The 20,763-nt window shown below is 37.5% G+C and overlaps 1 protein-coding gene across 2 annotated transcripts in view; it reads right to left on the bottom strand.

Moving 5' to 3' along the window:
• Positions 1-2,212: 2,212 nt before the first annotated feature.
• Positions 2,213-20,763, bottom strand: part of dipk2a.L (divergent protein kinase domain 2A L homeolog) — a 28,872-nt gene continuing 10,321 nt past the window's right edge. The window contains 3 exon segments of one of the 2 annotated variants that reach the window (NM_001096039.1): positions 2,213-3,296; positions 4,908-4,920; positions 4,922-5,211. In NM_001096039.1, the coding sequence (NP_001089508.1) occupies positions 4,917-4,920; positions 4,922-5,211 (294 nt within the window). In that variant the 3' untranslated portion in view covers positions 2,213-3,296; positions 4,908-4,916. 2 annotated transcript variants of the gene reach the window in all.

The following is a 20,763-nucleotide window of genomic DNA, read 5'->3' as shown; positions in this document are numbered from 1 at the left end:
GTCTATGGGCGTCAATTTTTTTGACGCACAATGCCATACAAGTCTTTGGGCGTCATTTCCACGGCAAAAGACGAAAGAATTCACCCATCCCTACTGTACATCATAAACAGTCCTGTTTTTCAGTTTTGTAGGCCTATTATCTGAATTATTATTACATGCTGGCAATGAATTATATAGGGAACAAGATACAACCTGTCCTAAAATATAAGGCCTTGGGCACACAGAGCATTGGCTCTGCTGCTCTCAACTTGCTTTTTTTTTTTCAGGCTGAGAGAAACACCAAAACACAAAATGCAGGTGTTATCAGGCTGACCCCCACTCCGCTGTGTATGCCTGCACAAAAGCGGACCTGGGGCACTAATGTGCTTGACAAATTGGATACTTTTAAGTTTAGATTTCATTTGCATGGTGTTTTTTAATATATATTTAATACCTGGAATGTAGAGTGCTATTTGCTTGCCTGAGCCAGCAAGTTTATAACCCAGAAAGGAGATACAGGTATGAGATCTGTTATCTAGAAAGCTCCAAATTACAGAAAGGCCGTCTCCCAGACTCCATTTTATCCAAATAATCCAAATTTTTGGATGATTTTCTTTTTCTCTGATAATAAAACAGTACCCTTGTACTTGATCCAAACCAAGATATAATTAATCCTTATTAACCCTGGATCAATTATCCAGAAACCCTTTATTCAGACAGTTTAAAATTACAGAAATGCAATAACCTACAGTCCTATTTAAAAAACTCCGATTTGCTTTTTGTCTGTAACAAGACAATACCTTGAACATAATGTTAAGCTAATCTAGCACTATACTGTTAAAAAGGGTCCACATATTCCTCTTAAATGGTTAAAAGAGATAGGGACATCTTAGTACCTAATTTGCAACTAATGTACTGCCACATCCAAAATGGCTACCTTGGAAGTGACAGTTTGAGATTGCCACAGCTAATTGTACAAAGCTACCAATACCAGGGTACTGCATTAGTTGTACATTCAGCAGTTAGTAGCCCTATACCCAGCTGCTCAAAAATACAACATCCCTTTTTTCAAGGTGGGCAAAGTGCAAACAGGTGCAACATGGGATGTTTTTTGTTCATAAATCAACTTGCCACAATTTTTCATGCCCAGTTTATGAAGAGCAGCATATTGGGTTCCTTCATGAATGCCCCTCATGTCATCCCCTGGGTACAAGGTGCATAACAGCAGTGTATTTAATATCTATGGAAAAAAGGGCATCACTTACATTGCTCCTTGACACATTAGAACCACTGTGTGTATGCCATTGTAATGGGTGCTACAGACATACACCTAACCTAATTAAATGAGCTGTAAACTGAAGTACAAGTAAATGTGATTTTGAGTACTAAACTGCTGGAGAAAAAAAAATAAAATTCTTTAAAGAAATAATAAAATGAAAGGATCTCAGTTTAATCCGTTAACCAATGCAAAAAATCAACTGAAAAAGAGGGAATCTACAAGTGTTACACAGAGGTAAAGGAGTATAATCAAATCTCATTTATAACAAGGTAAAAAGGGTGCATCAATAAACATTATGTTGTGTTTTGTGGTTTCAGAAATGTGTGTTTTTATATAGTTTAAGTAAATTTTTTTCAGCACAGTGAAGTGCTATTGGAAGTAGAATTAGCGACACTGCACCATTACAGTGTTTTAAAACATTTGGATATCGAGAACATAAACCAGATGTACCAAAAAGAAGAAGTGAACTTTAATGCATGGCCGACATTATATACAGAGCAAGATCAAAGCCCAAAACTGCAGACAAAAATATAGAAAATATATGGGAACCCTGCCCTTTAAGTAAATATTTACTGTAGTCCATTCCAAGAAATCTAACTGGAAATAAGGTACAACAATAAAAAAAAAAAAAATAGACCCTCAAGTTTTTTCCTTTATCCAGAAAACGGGTGGTAAAAGATACAAATATGAAATGACAAAGAAAGAGCCTTTAAAACAGGCCAGAAGTCTTAACTTGAACTCTCCAAGTAAAGGCATCAGCTTCACAAAAATTGTGATACTAATGTAATGTCATGTCAATAACGTTTTGACACATGAATAATCAATTAAACTATGAAAGGCTATTAGCCCCAGCTACCTGGAGGATCGTCATCGGACCCACCTCACAGGAAATTAGTGAGAAAAATTTCTAGTAGTTTTAGAGAGTTTAAAGGGGAACTATCACGAAAATGAAAAATTAACATAAGCTTCCTCGTACTGAAGTAAGAAACTTTCTAAATACAATCAATTAAAAATTCTGCATTGTTTCCGAAATAATCAAGTTTATCTTCACTATTCCTCTCTCAGCATCTGTTTCTCTTCACTCTGTCTTCATTCAGCAGTTGGGAATCAGATGAATGATCCAATATATCCTATAGGGGGGGCTCCTTTTCCTAGCAGATGTATTAGAGCGCACTCAAATAACTGCTTCCAGTACAAACAAAATCAGAATAACGGTCTTTTGCACAAATCCTGCATGAGACATGTTGTCTGGGGATTTTAATAGAGTGAACTCGAATACACCTTCTAGGCAAAAGTGGCTCTCCTATAAGAAATATTGGATCATTCATCCGACACCCAACTCCTGAATGAAGACAGAATGAGGAGACCGAGATGAAGAGAGGAATAGTGAAGATAAACTTGATTATTTCAGAAACGGTACATCATTTTTAATTGATTGTGTTTAGAAAGTTTCTTATTTCAGTATGCTGAAGCTTATATTAAATTTTTATTTTCATGATAGTTCCCCTTTAATTAAATAGGATCACGCACATCATAGGAAAGTGATTGCATGGCACGTTGCCATTAAGCTCACTCCCACTGCATTCACAAAAACATGTCATTTCCTTAACTTCTGTATATACAGCAATATAGTAAAACTGTACGTGCTCCAGCTAATTAAAACCTTTCATTATACAGATAATTAAAAAACAAAATTACAGTATAGACTACCTCGCATTATTACTTAATTGTGCAAGGTATTCGCGCAGTTCTTTTGCCGCTTTAAACCGGCCATATCGTTTCTTTGGATTCGCACATTCATCCAGCAAGGCCACAAGACGGCCATCTTTGGCGAATTCTGCTGGAGGATCGTGAAGAAGTCCTCCGGATGTGCCACGCCAGGTGGCATGTCTGGAAAGGAGGTTCTGGCAAATGGCATAATAATTATGGTCCACAGTAACCCGAGAGCAAAGAATCTCTTTTGAAAAAGACAGGCAAGCTTCCTTGTCACATTCGTCAAACTTGCTTTCATACCACACATCCCAGTTTTCAGGTTTATCTGGGGAAAAAAAATTGTTTAGTGAAAATCAGAGTAATAAATTAATTAAAATCAAAGTGTTTGGGCAGAGCTACATCACTCCAGTGTAATTAACCGGCTTTCATATATGTGGTTAGTTCTGGCAAACAAATGTCTTAAACAAACCAAATGTACAAACAAAGGGTTGTTAGTTAAACCTGAAGTACAAATTCTTGTTTAGCAAGGCACTCCCTGTTTTCCCGAGAGTGTAGCCCGGTGCTCATGTGAGGAGATTTTGGCCTTCTCTTTGTAATTTCAAAATTATGGAGTTGGCACAAGTTGTGTACACTCCATAATATGAAATTATCGAAAAATGAGCCAAACTGTTATGGATTGTGACTCACATGAAGAATTTTATAAGATAAACATTATATCAGAAAAAACGCATAGTGGTTAAACAAAGAGGATTATAAAACGCATAATTTGTAGGTTTACAGTCACATTAAAACCCTTAAAGAGATACTGACACCAGAAATAAAACTTTTTTTTTTTTTACATAATAATATTGGCTTTTGAAAGCTACTTGTAACTTTGCCATAAAGTATTTGCACAATGCTTTTACATTACCTGTCTGAATCACTGTGATCGCCTATGAGGGGGCTGCCATATTTGTTTGTTAGTCCGTTAGCATTAGAAACTTTAACGGACAGGCTGAGATGGGACAGTCAGGTTGGCAAAACAGTCAGGTTTATAAACTTCAACTAACAATTACTTACAAAAACAAACCTCTTAGCAAAATATTATGAACATGACCTATAGGTAACTTTTAATGTACATTTATATTTTAAAGTGTCCTTTTTTAGTGTCATTATCACTTCAAAGGGGTTGTTCACCTTCCAAACACTTTTTTCAGTGGAGTTGTTTTCAGATTGTTACCCAGAAATAAAGACTTTTTTCAATTGCTTCCCTTTTTTTTTTTTTTTTTACAGTTTTTCCCAAAATCTAAGTTTAACGTTTAATGTCCCTGTCTCTGGTGTTTCAGTCTGCAAGCTCAGTAATTCAGGTGCAGATTCTAAACAAATTTATAACATTTAGTCGATACATTTCTCAGCAGCATCTCTGGAGTATTAGTAACTATCAAACAGCTGCCTTTAATGAAAAGCAGGGATTCTAGAATGTATTAACTAAATGTACCGATTTATAACAATTTAGAGAGTTGACGACCTTAGAAAGGTGAAAAATTTGAATTACACTTCAATATTAGAAAAATGGTAATTGGAAAAAGTATTTTTTCTGGTGAACAATCTGGAACAAACTAAACTCAAAAGTGTTGGAAGGTGAACAACCCCTTTAATATAGCACTATGGCTTCAAACCAGTTTATCTATGATAATATAAAACAAAATTATAAAAGAAGCTTTTGAACATGGTAACTTCTTGTCCCAACTGTATAACAGTGAATCTGACTCACATAATGCAAAAAAAAAGAAAAACTAGCTTTAATTGCTCCTAACCCCTTTAGCGTTGTGGATTGTGGATAACATATTTGTAGCAATAAGATAAAAACTATTAAATGTTTAATTATCTACCCATCTACCTGACTGATTTACACACACTAATATGCCTTTATACAGGCAACAAAAATTCTACTTACTTTGTTTTATTAGTTTTTTGTCAGCTACTAAAACATTCTCTGCATCAACAATGATAACTTTCCCATCCCTTGGTCCAACAGCGAAGTTATCGAAGCTGACATCCAGGAGATAAAGTGCAAATTCAAAGTCATTATTCGTAAGCTGTTCTGCAATTTCCATCAGCTGCCATGCCAAGTCTACACGTTTTTCCCATGGAGCATTAAAGTAACTCCAGAGTTCTTCTCCAACATAATTGACAGCCACCATTCTGCCACAGGCTCCAAGGTATTTTGCAAAAGGCCATCCTTCATCAGACGGGAAGCTCTGCAAATAAAAGATTGGAAACCGTGGTGAAACTCAAAGATGCTCCTTTGCCACAAATGATTTTTTTTCCCAATATTTCTATAAAAAGGTGGTTAGAGTGTGTGTGTGTATGTGGGGGTGGGCAAGATACCATATGTATTGCATGATCATCCACCAGTGTACATGCCAACACCATTGCCCTATTTATGGTAAATGCTATTTTGCTTATTATACAGAGATTAGAACAGTGGAGATGTTCACAGGCTTCCCATAGTAAGGCTAATCTAACTGTACAAGTAAATGAAGGTGCTAGAAAAAAAATTAGGGTATATACTGTATATACTTCAACATATGTTGCTCTAAAACCAACAGCAGTCAAATTGTGTTTGCTAATGTTATTGTTTGGGGGGGGGGGTCCATCTAAAGTCATAGTGATCATAGTACCAGTCAGTGATCAGAACTAGAAACTGTTAATACTTCGCCCATGTTCTCAAAATTGCAAAGTTAATGGGGTTAAAGGAGAACTAAAGTCTAACTAAAGAAATACACTAGAGATGTTGTAAATTATGTTTTGGGCTTCTGTACCAACCCAAGGCAACCACAACCCTTTAGTAGGGAAGATCTGGGTCTACCCACCTTCTTTTCTGCTGATTCGCTGCACATGCTCTGTGCTGCTGTCACTTACTGAGCTTATGGACCCACTCACAATATACAGCACACATAGAATATAAATATATCACATAAGGCTGATTACGGATACGGATAATTACTATGTGGCGGCAGAGAAACCAGTGCAATTAGTATCAGAATTAAATAATCATCCCAAGGCAACCACAACCCTTTAGTAGGGAAGATCTGGGTCTACCCACCTTCTTTTCTGCTGATTCACTGCACATGCACTGTGCTGCTGTCACTTACTGAGCTTAGGGACCCACTCACAATATACAGCACACATAGAATATAAATATATCACATAAGGCTGATTACGGATACGGATAATTACTATGTGGCGGCAGAGAAACCAGTGCAATTAGTATCAGAATTAAATAATCATCCCTGTATCAGCATCTTATATTACAGGCTAACAGATTTTCTGCTTATAAATTTAAGACGACCTCTAAGCTTCTCAGAGCCCACCGAGCATGTGAGTGTCACAGACACTTTCCAAGATGGTGACCCACTGTGTCAAGTTTGAAGTCCTGGATCATTTCTGCTATTGAGAAGCAGAAACTTTAGGCTGTTACAATAATTTCAGTATATAAAATATATAATTTTTAACCTTATTTATGTTTAGGGTTTAGTTCTCATTTAAAGATAAACCACAAACCTATTGCTAATGGTCTCAGAATATCTCGCTTTACATCATACCAAAAATTAAGGTGAACAATTAATTCGATATGTGGACATTATCAATACAAAACAAAAGCAAAGTTAAATTTTTCTGGTCACTTATTTTTCCCCAATATTACTACCTAGGAAGTATTTACTGCAGTTAATCTGGACATAAGACACTCTGTTGTTGTCAATTTAGACACTAGACAATTGTTCTATATTTATTTTTGCCAAGATGGGAATGTGAGATACAAAGTGCCTTCAGTATTGTTGCTGGCACCTAGCAGATATATACACCGAGAGTGAGCGAAGAGAAGAATGATTGACTGTCAGTATATTCATGCTGTATGGCAAAGAAAGGCTTAAACAGTAACAAGAAAATCTGTGATTACTCTGCTTTGCCTTGCAGCAAGAATACATAACGCTGAAGAGTATCTGGACTATGTGCATCCCTGCGGTGTCAAAACTCACCCTGTGTAATAAAAGAAATCTTATTCCAGATATCAGATCGTTGGAATGAACAGTGATGCTGCTGAAGCAGAGACACCAGTTGCTGTGGTGCGATCCTACATTATAAGCATTAATATTCTGTAGCAAAAAATTGTGGCTTCCCTAAACAAAGCCAGAAAACCTGGCTGTCATTCTTTAGAATTCAGAATAACACTCAAAACAGCTTGTCCCCTTCAGCACATTGGCTATATATAAGTTTTGTTGACCCAATTTTCCATTTATGTCTTTGAGGAGCTTTATTTCCTAACCCACTCTTGTGTATACAGAGCAATTATTAGTTTTATTCCCTACAGCTTTAGCAAGTGTTTCAAGACTCCAGCTCCAGTGTCTGTCCCTCAAGCTTTAACCTATTTGCAAAAACTTGAAATATTCAGGATACAAAATAGTCTTATGGCAGAGTTTAATTCTGCGGCCAAACAGAATAAACGAAAGCAGCACAAATAATAAAAAAAAAGCACACCCTTGGATCATAATAAAACTTAGAATTGTGTGTCAGCAACAGCTTCAGTGCTATAGTTTAAACTATATTAATACACTGTGCAAAAGAATGGGAAGGGGGGAGACAAAGTGACTGGAGATGGCCTGAGAAGGATTCAATGTAAAGAGGATGACTACCTGTAAGCCCACAGAGTACATGTAGGAAGGATATTTTATGGAGAGTCTACCCCTTTTTCTTACAGAACTTCCGCCACTATCATTTACATTTGTTGACCCAATATTTCAAATTAAAGTGGACCTGTCACCCAGACACAAAAATCTGCATAATAAAAGTCCTTTTCAAATTAAACATGAAATCCAATTTCTATTTTTTATTTAAGCATTCATAGCTCTTGTAAGCTCATTTAAAAATCTCAGCTGTCAATCAAATATTGTCTGCCCCTCCTCTATGCCCGTGGCATAGAGGCGGGGCAGACAATTACTTTCACTTTCAATTCAGCACTTCTTAGATGTCACTGCTCCCCACACATTCCTACAGTTCTCTTTACCATATAACTGTGTGGCCAGGGCATGGGGGATGGACATTGGGTCCCCCATTCTGGTGCACAAACAAAATTCCGAGATGATGCAAGGCTTGTCTTAATAACAGTGTCAACAAAATGGCTGCTGCCTGCTTGCTGTAGTTTTGAAATCTCAGACTGAAGGAAACAAGATTCAAATAATTTATATAGTGTAATTAAAGTTCATTATCCTTGACTAATCTGATAAAATAGGATTTTGAATAATTTTTTTGGGAGACGGGTCCCCTTTAAGGACATGAATCGAGTACCCCCCTCCCTTTAAAAATAAACGATCACCAATTTAAGGGACAGCTGCATAAAAACGAAATGAGGCATTAAAGGGGATGCTCCCTTCTATGTTAACAACCCTTTAAGAACATTGCTGTCCTGCAAGATACATTTTATGCATTGGAATAAAGGCTACTTTAAAACACTCAAATCTATTTAGTTCCAATATAGAATTGGATTCTATGGAACCATATGGTGGGGATGCAGCTGAACTAATTATTAAACTTTGTGTGTCGAGTTGTTTCAGACAAGTAACAAATCCACATACTTAAGGTGGCCATACACGGGCAGATAAAGCTGCCAATATCGGTCGTTTGGACAGCTTATCTGCCCGTGTATGGGGGCTTCAGACAGGACAGGAAGGTTGGATTTTTAACCGGCCGACCCATCGGAGCCCCTTGGTGCATCGTAATTCGATCGTTCGGCCATACGGCCGAAAGTTCGAATTACCCCCGATATAGCCATGCTGTTTAGTGGCATATCGGGGAAAGATCCGCTCGTTTGGCGATGTCGCCAAACGAGCGGATCTTTGAGTCTATGGCCACCTTTAGTTAGTAACATTTGTGTTGTAACACCATTATAATCTGTAACATACAATAGACTAATGGCACACTTCCAAAGATTAGAAGCAGGGAAATAAAGATTATTCTTAACTTGCATATGAACATTTTCAAGTAGGACAGACCCCAAACAAACACTGTTCCTATAGCACCATTTTTTCTACTGTAAACTATTTTCTTGCAAGTGGAACCATTCGATATAATAATGTATGCTTACTTACCCTTTAACTGGGGATTTGAAAGAATAATGTAAGAATATATTTCTTTTAATCACAGATACCAATTTGCTTAGCATCAGAGCTGCTTTGAATAGTTTCCAAAAATCATAAATAAGCAAAAGTGAGAGAAAAAACAGACTTTCCCCTTAGAAACACAGCTATTCAGAATGAAAACTCTAGCATCTTCCAATATTTGGGAGCCTTAATAAAAGACATGGGATTTTGCACTGCGGCTCAAAGACTAGCAAGCATCTAAAATGGTTTAATAATTTATCACAAGGTTAAGAAATCTATATTGATGTCTCCAAAGTAAATCCGAAATGCTAAAGCAACTGGTTAATGGTGCAAAGCTGTACAAGGGAGAAGTTGTTTATTTGCAAAATTCACTTGATTTTTTCCATGCAGGATTTGCTTCTACTTCATATCTGACAAAAATGAAAATTTTTTAAAAAGGCCACATCATGCTAGAAAAAGGCAACATGGTTATACAGCAGGGAAAATAAGTATTGAACACGTCAACTTTTTTCTACTAAGTATTAAAGTTGGAAAATCTGGATTACAAACCAAAATTTGATAGAGGCCCACATAACACAGAAACCCCCCAATATATCCATCACAGTTACCTGTTTCTTCAAAAGTATTAATAAATGTCATTTTCTATGATGAAATCCAGCTGTTTAACAGTTCTACTCTTTCTACATCATTTGGAATCCTGGCAAGGAAATTCCTTTTAGAAAAGCAACATTACACCTGCTTTATACTACAATGCTCTGAAACCCACAGTCTTAACAGGCTGCAGCTATGGAAAGGGGGGGTTTGTTTATACAGAGGGCTTCAGTGGACTGCTGATGTTTATTGCAATCTCAGGAAGTAGAATGGGACAATAACAACAACAAAAAAGTATTTTGAAGTAATTAAAATATAATGAACTGTTGCCCTACACTGGGAAAATGTATGTTTTTGCTTCAGAAAGACTACTATCGTTTGTATAAATAAGCTGCTGTGTAGCCACGGGGCAGCCACGCAAGCTAAAACAGCAGAAAAGACACAAATTACACAACTGATAGAAGCTTAGCTCTGTAATAGAATACAATGGAATTCTACAGAGTTTATCTGTTTTATGCTATACTCAGTGCCATTTAGCCCTTTTTCGACTAGAATAGCAATCACCCTCCTGGCTACATATAATTTTTTAGGGATATATAAACTACAGTAGTCTTTTTAAAGCAATCACACCACTTTTACCAATACATTACATTTAAAGGACTCAAACACATTCATTTGTTCGTGCTACTGTTTCTTAAAGGTTCAGTTTTAGATTGACCTTTTTAGTTAAAGAAAAAACAAACAATGGGAAAAACGTATGTTTGGCCAATGCCCTATTTATTGAATAAATGTTGAAAAAGGGGATATAGTATCCTCTCAAGCAGCTATTTTACAATAAATTCTTCATAAACATTAATTCGAATGAATTAAAACTGTTTTCATCCAGTAGAAGAAAATGCACGTTTAACATAAGGTCAGTGAATGGAGTGTGAGCAGATCATAAGTTTGTGCTAATTTCTCTCTTTTTTTTTTTTTATATAAACAGGACAAACAAGGACCCTGAGACTACTCCATGTTTCACTTTCTGGTTCAAGCAAGGTAGATAATTAGATTACCAGTGCACAGATAAACCTCCTGCGTAATGGACTTTTGCTTATCTGTAAGCCAAAACCATCACAACAAAAGTCAAGGTGAAGTTTATATAAAGCTTATAATGTCTAATTCTGTTAATAACAGGGAAGTGTGAAAGCAAAAAAACATTCCATTACAGCATTATAATTAAAAAATACAGAAAGGCAAGACACATTTTAATTTGTCTCATGTTGACAAAAAGATGTGTATAGGTGTATACTGGTCCTTTAATAAATAATATATTCTTAAAAACAAGTATAGCTTAGCTGCAAGGTTAATTTTAAGTGTTAGATATTTCAGAACAAGAAGAGATGTGCATTGCTGATTATTACAAGGGTTCCAGTTTGACATTTTTTGAACATTTACTGAAGCAAGAATTTTTAGTGAGTCAATTCAATGAATTAATGCCCCACAAAAATTGCGGTTTTCAAGAACAAGCGGTTGCTTTGGCAAAAAGTTCAGTTTGAAAGGAACATGCTACCTATCAATAGTTTGGCTTCTAGTTTCTTTGAGAGCTATCAATTAGAAAAAGCCAAGATCCAAAAGCTAAGAATATGACAGAAGTCCTTTAAGGCGATAGCTGTGGGAATCCGTGTGGGCACGTATGGGTGCTTTGGCACTCGTGCCATTACCCTTACTTGGATATGTATGAAAAAAAAATTAGAAACCTTTCTCAAATCTTTCCTAAGCTGAACAACATCAGAGCAGCCTCATTCTTTCTCCAGACAACTTCTTTGACTACTTGGTGGTCAGATTGGTGGGAAAATGACCAGCAGGTGGCGTGGTTGTAACAAAATTAATTCATGTTAACGGCACATGTATCTTAATATCTTGGAATTTAAAAACAATAAATATTGAATGTACACTGCAAAAGTGCTTAGATTAGCAACTTCATTCATTATACATTAACTTATTTTTAAGGTTTACTTTAATGAGCTGGCTTCTTCAACATTACTTTAAAAGTCAAGATCACCAGTGCATGTATAGCAGGGGCAAAACAGACCGATAAACTGAAAGTTACCTTTAAAAACACCAAAACATTTTAATTAACATAGACTGGAAAGTTGATCAGAACTACATTTTCCTTCAATGTATTTTTGAGTTTCCATCCTGTATATGTACCACATGTTTTGCCATTTATAGTCAAGTCTTCTATACTACTGCAGATTGGGTCCTGTAGTCCTGCTCCCAGAACTGTATATACAGAAAAAAAAGCAACATTTATTATAATATTAATGGCACATGTGGTAACTGCCAATGCAATTGGACCCGCTGCTTGTGCACTTACAGGTCAGGAGATTATTACCTGACCTAACTGCACTGGAGTTCAAGCAATTACCATTTAAATTAATGGAGGGGCTACAGAGCTCATTTTGTCATTGGCCACCAAGCTGGATGTCAGTCCCTGTTCACTTTTTATATGCTTTTCTCATTTCTTCATATTAAACTTCCCTATGGCGGATTCAAACATCATAAACTGGTACTTTATGTAAATACAATTCATTCCTAAGAAAATATGAGAACAGCAATGGTTTAATATACTGTAATTGTTCTGTATTTTAGCTATCATCCCAACCTGTGCACTGAAATAATAAACTTAAAATGTTAAAGCTTTGAACATGTTAAGCTAAAAGAGAAAGGTGTTGAGAGCAAGAACAGGAAAACAAAGTGAAAGATAAACTAAAATAGAAAAGAGCAAAAGCAAAATATATTGAAGATAAAAAAACAGTTAAAATGGGGAGATGAGTGCTGGAAAACTAGAAGGAAATACAGGAGGGTAAGCAACTATATACGACTTTGTTCAATATGTACACAATAAAGAAGAGTTGCACTCAAAATATATTCTGTCTTCATTGTCTATTTTTTTTTTTTTTTTTAACCAACAACATATTGTTTTGTTTTACCCATACTAACTACTCGCCTCATCCTGCAGTCAGGAGAGTTTTTATATAAGCTATTTATAAACAAGCCCATCCCTCCCCCAGGAGCAGCATGTGCCTTAGGTTTAAATAGAAAAAGATAATTATTTGGGGGAGGGGGGTATCTAATGATGTTGAATGAATAATAATTTGATTAGCCATCTTTTCTAATCTTTTAGCCATTTTTTCTTCCTGCTAAAACTGCTCTGAAGAAACCACAAAGATAAAAAAATAAAAGCACTTTAAATTTCACAACTTTCTCAGTTTCCTGCAAGAAATTCCTGCTTTTCAGCTCTCTAGCTCTGAGTTAGTCAGAAAAATTTAATATATAAAAGGCTGGAGTGACTGGACGTGTAACATAGTTACATAGTTAAATCGGGTTGAAAAAAGACAAAGTCCATCAAGTCCAACCCCTCCAAATGAAAACCCAGCATCCATACACACACCCCTCCCTACTTTCATACAAATTCTATATACCCATACCTATACTAACTATAGAGTTTAGTATCACAATAGCCTTTGATATTATGTCTGTCCAAAAAATCATCCAAGCCATTCTTAAAGGAATTAACTGAATCAGCATCACAACTTCACCCAGCAGTGCATTCCACAACCTCACAGTCCTGACTGTGAAGAACCCCCTACGTTGCTTCAAATGAAAGTCCTTTTCTTCTAGTCTAAAGGGGTGGTCTCTGGTACGGTGATCCTCTTTATGGGTAAAAAGGTCCCCTGCTATTTTTCTATTATGTCCTCTAATGTACTTGTAAAGTGTAATCATGTCCCCTCGCAAGCGCCTTTTTTCCAGAGAAAACAACCCCAACCTTGACAGTCTACCCTCATAATTTAAGTCTTCCATCCCTCTAACCAATTTAGTTGCACTTAGTCTCTGCACTCTCTCCAGCTCATTTATATCCCTCTTAAGGACTGGAGTCCAACACTGCACTGCATACTCCAGATGAGGCCTTACCAGGGACCTATAAAGAGGCATAATTATGTTTTCATCCCTTGAGTTAATGCCCTTTTTTATGCAAGACAGAACTTTATTTGCTTTAGTAGCCACAGAATGACACTGCCCAGAATTAGACAACTTATTATCTACAAAGACCCCTAGATCCTTCTCATTTAAGGAAACTCCCAACACACTGCCATTTAGTGTATAACTTGCATTTATATTATTTTTGCCAAAGTGCACAACTTGCATTTATCAACATTGAACCTCATTTTCCAGTCTGCTGTCCAGTTTTCCAATTTAGACAAATCACTCTGCAAAGTGGCAGCATCCTGCATGGAACCTATAGTTCTGCACAATTTAGTATCATCTGCAAAAATAGAAACAGTTCTTTCAATGCCCACCTCCAGGTCATTAATAAACAAGTTGAAAAGCAAGGGACCTAGTACAGAGCCCTGTGGTACTCCACTAACAACACTGGTCCAATTAGAAAATGTTCCATTTACCGCCACTCTTTGTAGTCTATCTTTTAGCCAGTTCTCTATCCAGGCACAAATACTATGTTCCAGGCCAACGTTCCTTAATTTAACCAGTAACCTTTTGTGTGGCACTGTATCAAATACTTTCGCAAAGTCTAAGTAAATCACATCCACTGCCATCCCAGAATCTATAAAAGGCTGGAGTGACTGGACGTGTAACATAACATAACTTTCTGCTTTTCAACTCTCTAACTCTGAGTTAGTCAGAAAAATGTAATGTATAAAAGGCTGGAGTGACTGGACGTGTAACAGAACACAACTTAACAGCATGGGACATAACTGTTCAGTGAGTTTGATCCTTAGCATGCAGCTCAGATTCAAAAGCAAACAGTTATAACCCTGTTTCCCCCCTTCAAGTCACGGATTAGTTACTGACTGGTAACCAATCAGTGGAAAGCAAGAGAGCTGCAAACAGGAAGTAGTGTTCTGGCTATTATGTTAGATATAGGGATGCACCGAATCCAGGATTCGGTTCGGGATTCGGCCAGGATTCGGCCTTTTTCAGCAGGATTCGGATTTGGCCAAATCCTTGTGCCTGGCCGAACCGAATCCGAATCCTAATTTGCATATTCAAATTAGGGGTGTAGAGGGAAATCGCGTGACTTTTTGTCACAAAACAAGGAAGTAAAAAAAAATTTCCCCTTCCCACCCCTAATTTACTTGTGCAAATTAGGGTTCAGATTCGGTTCGGTATTCGGCTGAATCCTTTGTGAAGGATTCGGGGGTTCGGCCGAATCCAAAATAGTGGATTCGGTGCATCCCTAGTTAGATAACCACTTCACTCCAGCCTTTATACATTACATTTATTTGCTAACTAACTAGATTAGAAACATTGCTTGATCTTAGCCGTTTGAGATGGTCAGAGTTAAATTCAGACAGAACTTTATGGACGGCTGCAGTGGCATAATTATAGAGGAAGCAGACCCCGCAGTTGCAGGGGGGCCCAGACTGTAGGGTCTGCTACCTCTTTAGCTAATAAGAAAACACCCTGCTCCCCAGCCGCTCTCTTACCAGCGAGGAAAGGGAGACAAGTTGTAGCAGGACGTGAGCAGAGACAGCACAGGACAGAGACTGAGCAGGAAGTGGGTGGAGGCGGGAGGATGAGGATCGGAGTGTGCCGGGTTTTTTTTGCAGGAGGGCCCGGCACACTAGTTACAGGACAGCTGTCTGTGCGTGGGATCTCATTCCGAACAATTAAGAGTTTGGTGTGACTGCAAGGGGAGAGATCAGTCCAAAATGGGAAAACCAAATAGGCTACTAGTCCCTAAGCGCAATTAAATCCTAGGCAAACTCTACATAGCAACGAAATTATGAAGACAGGCAATTTAATTTCAGAAATCAGCAGGTTTTACATACGTTTATAAATAACACATCAATTCTGGAATTCCATTTGGATACAAGAAGTAGAAAGAATAGAAGTTATGTTGGCCACATGTTCGTAACAAATATTTATAAGCCTCACATGCTGTTAATATTTATTTCCCATAAGAACTCTACTTAAAATTAATTCCAAAAAACAAAGCTGATTATTCCATCCCAATTCACCAGCTGGAGTGGTTAGATATGAAAACATTTAGTAAAAAGAGTTTACCCCAGACAAAGGTCAACAAAAAATCCAGCATAGGGCTTTAAGGAGGATGAATTCGCTAGCTTGAAGAACTAAATTCCCCAATCTTACATTTTTCTATACATTTGAGAACCAGACATCCCAGGTCATCAAAGCACGGCTGGTTCATGCAAGCATATAATATGGACGAATTTGCTCTCCTTCATTACATTTGGATTCATGTTTGTATCTGCTGTCACTAGAAATAAGGCTACTCTGTCAGACATAGAAGGGTCAAATACCTTAAAAAGGGGCAATATACAACTTGCTTAACACGGACCAAATTAAAAAGTCTTCAGTACTTTAGCATAAAAGGACGCTGAAAGTAAAAATGCCTCTGATGTACCCACTGGAAATTAGAAAGACCCATCAAAAATTAAGGGGTATTAAGGTCCAGGCCGCACAAACAGCTCTGATATGGTATAGATAAATATTTAAATGAAAAAGTGCATTTTTAACAACATGATCAACCATCAGCCCGTCAAAACAGCTTTCATGCTTTTGGGTATTCCGTTAGGCTTTATAACCCCTAATCCTTCCAACGGCACCCGAAGTTATCACCCACAAAAGGAGTAAACAAGATTAACGGGGTTATTTATCAAATGTCGAGGTGTGTTTTCCTGAAAAATTCAAGTTTTTTGAGGGTAGTTTTCATTCAAAAACTCAAATTTTCAGGTAAAAAAAAAAAATTTCATTTTTGGGATTTTTTATACCCCGAAGCTGGAAATAGCTCAAACCCGACAATACTCCAGATAAACCCTGTTGAGGTCATGTAGAAGTCAATGGCAGAGGTCCCTTGAACCATTTGAAAATGTTAATAGCCTTCAGGATATTTAGGATTTTTCGGTGGGTTTAGCAATTCGAGTTTTCAGGCTTTTAACCCAAAGTCATTGATTTCAGTTTTTTCCATTCGAGTTCTCTCTTAAATTAGAAAACAGAGTTGTGAGTTGATTCAAGGTATAAAAAAACCTCACAAACCTCTAAATCTCGACCTTTGACAAATAACCCCCTTAAGCTGGCCATAGATGCAAAGATACGATCATACGAATCATCGTACGATCGGACTTTCCCATCTCCCGACCCGCCACTAACCATTCAGATCATATGATCGGCAATAAAATGTCCGATCGACCAAACGACCGATCTCCGCCGGACTAGATATGTCGGGACTCTCCACACACGGTTCGAAAATCATACGAATCCTCGATTCGTACGATCAGATCTTTGCGTCTATGGCCAGCTTTAGTCTCTAATCTGCACACTGATGACAAGTAACTACTAAATTGGGGAACATCTGGTTCAGACAGATTTCCACATAGCAGGTGCTTCAAAGACACCCCTCAACCCTAGTGCAGAAAACTCTAGCCTTGCTTACAGACACATTAGTGCCTCCTAATTATCAGCTGATAATTATATTTTAATCTATACTGGCTACAATTAATATATCTGGTAAAACAAAATGTATTAAACAAGCACAGAACCTATTATCTCCCAATTTACACGTAAATCTTTCTTGCTGGTTCTATGCCAAACTTCCAGTGAATTGCTGCTCTCCGCTATCTTATTTTGAACATAGGTATCATGGGTCTTTTTAATAGCATGTCTTAAATCTTCCAACATTAGATGTGGTTTAATTTGACCTCAAATGACTTTGAATAAAATTTCATTACCTAGTTATTTAGACCTCGTAGAGCAGCAGGAGTTTATTACAAAATATACATCTTAAACTAATCAGGTTAGAGCAAAAAGTCCTCGGGAAAATTGCAATGCATACTTAGCTTAAATGATTCAACGTTACGATGCTTAACAAGTCAAACTTCAGTTTAGTTTCACGTCAGCAAGATGTTACATAATTTACCTGTCCTTAACCAGCTACTGCATGAGTATACATTTTACATTTTAGCATTATTGCATCAATATTAGAGTTCTCATTATAATTACTGTAAACAATGAATAAGATAAAGAGTTCTCCACATTTTGGTACAACAATTACATTATGGAAAACAGTCCAGTTTGACCTCCTATTATAGAAGGGTAATCGGGCTTAGTGGGCAGCACCCACAAAAACTGCCCATTAGACCATTCCATCAAACATCTTCATTTAATTGCAGAAGATCAGATTTTTTCTGCCTAACGCATATTTGCCAGATGAGTAAACAACCATGTGCTATTAGCCTTAGTTAGTTATCATGGTCAGTGGTGAACAGCCTACATGGACCAATGCTGCTTTCATCCAGTAATACACTTTGGCCCAGCCACAGTTTTATCAGGTAAAGTCTATTCTTTTCTATCACAAACAAATCCATTCTAAACATTCAACCCTACTTCCCCTTTAATGGTATCATCAACAAATTTAATAGAGTAGCAGTCCTGTCAAACTTTATGGCTACATTTTAAGATTCAACATCAACCTATTAAAGGAGAAGCTGGGATAATAATAAAATATTCTCTACATCTAAAGGGAATTCCATCAACTAGCAAATTGTTCATGTAATAATGTATGCACTGGGCTCTGTCTAGGCAAAGGCAGCACATACTAATATTTGGTGTAACTGTTAATCATAATCTGAGATCGTAGAGAGGACAATAGTGAAGAGTAACTTATTTCAGAAATAGTATAGAATTTCTCATTGATTTTATATAGAAAGTTTCTTAAGGAAAACTATACACCTCAAACAATGTAGGTCTCTAAAAATAAAAAAAAATAGTGCATAAAACAGCTCATATGTAAAACCCTGCTTCATATAAATAAACCATTTTCATAATAATATACTTTTCTACTAGTACGTGCCATAAGTTAATCATAAATAGAAAACTGCCATTATAAAAAACTCACTTCTGTAGAGCGCTCACCTCCCCAAACATCACTTCTGTTGGGTCAGGTGCTGTACTGGGGGACCCAATCCTGTCACCGGGTCACATCAATATCCAAAAAAAAAAAAATACCAGCAGCACTCTGAATTGGGTTGCAATAGTGTACAAAAAAAGAAGAATTTATTAAGCCCACATACAAAAGGCAATGTTTCGAGCCCACCAGGCCCCTGGGATTGTATGATTCACGGTGCACACAAACATACAAAACAAACTATACTTGTTAGGTCACATGAGCCAATTAACAGACAGAGTTCTGTCTTTTGTTTCCTCACTTATTCCTGTTCAGTTCAAGCTGCAGTATTTCTGGTCAGGTGACCTCGGAGGCAGCACACAGACCATGACGATATGGTGGTTCAAAGCAAGATAAGTAAAATGGCAATATTTTCTAAAATATATATTCTAGTTTGATAAGATTCTTTAACAGTGGGGGTAACTACCGGGGGAGCAGGGGGTGCGATTGGGCCAGGGCCTGCACCCGCTCAGGGCACCCCCGTCAGCTCGCGTGCCACTGACTCCAGCCGCAGAAAATGATGTACGGAGGGGGGGGGGGCCCGGCTGCACCGCACGCGCCAGGGCCTGCCCCCCTCTAGTTCCGTTAATTTTCTTTAATAGGCCAATTAATTTGATATAAACTACTTATTGCTCAAGTATTCATTTGGGGGGTATCATTTTTAATAGTTTCTGCAGCAAGCAATTCTTGCTGGTACCGCACTGGGCACCCCTTGCACGTGTAGATATTTGTCACCCACAAAAAAATACCTTTCCGTTTGGATCCACCGGAAACGCTGCCAAGTACATTGTTTCACTCCTGCTTAATTGTGAAAGAAGGCATATACATGCAATGATTCTACTGTATCAGGATGGATAGCAAGGAATTTTCAGTGGATCTGATTTTATGAGGCAGACAAACACAGATCTCACCAGACACGATCGCTCGGAAAATAAAAACTGGTTGCCCAGTGATCCAGTCACATACTAGGCTAGGATATTGTCAACTAACCATGAGGGGGGATATTAAGAAATAAGTATTGATCCATCTGAAAAGACAGTGGACAGAAAAGAACAAGATTACTTAGGCCAGCATTGCATCTCTTTAGGCTACTGCCATATGAGGCAGAACAGCAAACTGCTCCTTCCTGTACATGTATGGCACCTGTTGTCCAGAATGCTCGGGACCTGGGTTTTTTTTGGATAACAGACCTTTCTGTAATTTGGATCCTCATATCTTTATTCTACTAGAAAATCATGTAAACATTAAATAAATCCAATAGGCTGTTTTTTCTTCCAAGAAGACTTTGGATCAAGTATAAGGTACTGTTTTACTATTACAAAGAAAACGGAAATAATTTAAAAAAAAAAATGGATTTTTTGGATAGAATGCAGTCTATGGGAGAAGGCCTTTCTGTAATTCGGAGCTTTCTAGATTCCAGATAATTTACCCCATACCCGTATTTGCACAGACAGGCACTGCATCGGCCTGGGTACAGACACACTAGGGCGCAACACAGGATCCTATGGGTAACTGCGGAGAAAAAGCATTGTGGGGCAGAAGTATTAGGACAACAACAACAAACTGGGAGATTTGCTGGCCAAGTTAAAATTTCACTACTACAGATGGCAAATCTCACAAAAAAGCCTTGCCGTTTACTAACCTTGTAATCGCTACATTACTGACAGCAATTTGGCTTAAAGAAGTACTAACAGCAAAAAATTAAAGCGTTTATATAAACTATTGTAGTGTTTCTGAAGCAAACACACAACTTGTACTAGTGATGGGCAACACTATATATTTTTGAATTACTTTTTGGTGTTTCTGTTCTTTTAAAGAGCAAGGAAAGCCATCTAATCATCTCTTGGCCCAACAGTCGAGGTCCCTTGCCAACTGCTATTTTTTTTAGCCTAAAAAGTTTTAATTGTTTAGTTATGCAGCTCAATATAGTCTTTCCCAGGTTGCTGTTTGTGGGGCCATTTTGACCTGTCAACGCCATTCACATGGATCGCGATTATCTTCTGCGCATATGTGGCTAGTCACCGTCCACATTTATTAAGATTGAAGCTAGAGGTCACCAGTCTTCTAGTGTGAAATTCCGCCACTCTGCATTC

The sequence above is a fragment of the Xenopus laevis genome, chromosome 5L (assembly GCF_017654675.1).
Source record: "Xenopus laevis strain J_2021 chromosome 5L, Xenopus_laevis_v10.1, whole genome shotgun sequence".
Classification (NCBI taxonomy): domain Eukaryota; kingdom Metazoa; phylum Chordata; class Amphibia; order Anura; family Pipidae; genus Xenopus; species Xenopus laevis.
Note: the sequence above shows the minus strand (reverse complement) of the source record. Positions and strands in the feature narration are given on the sequence as shown.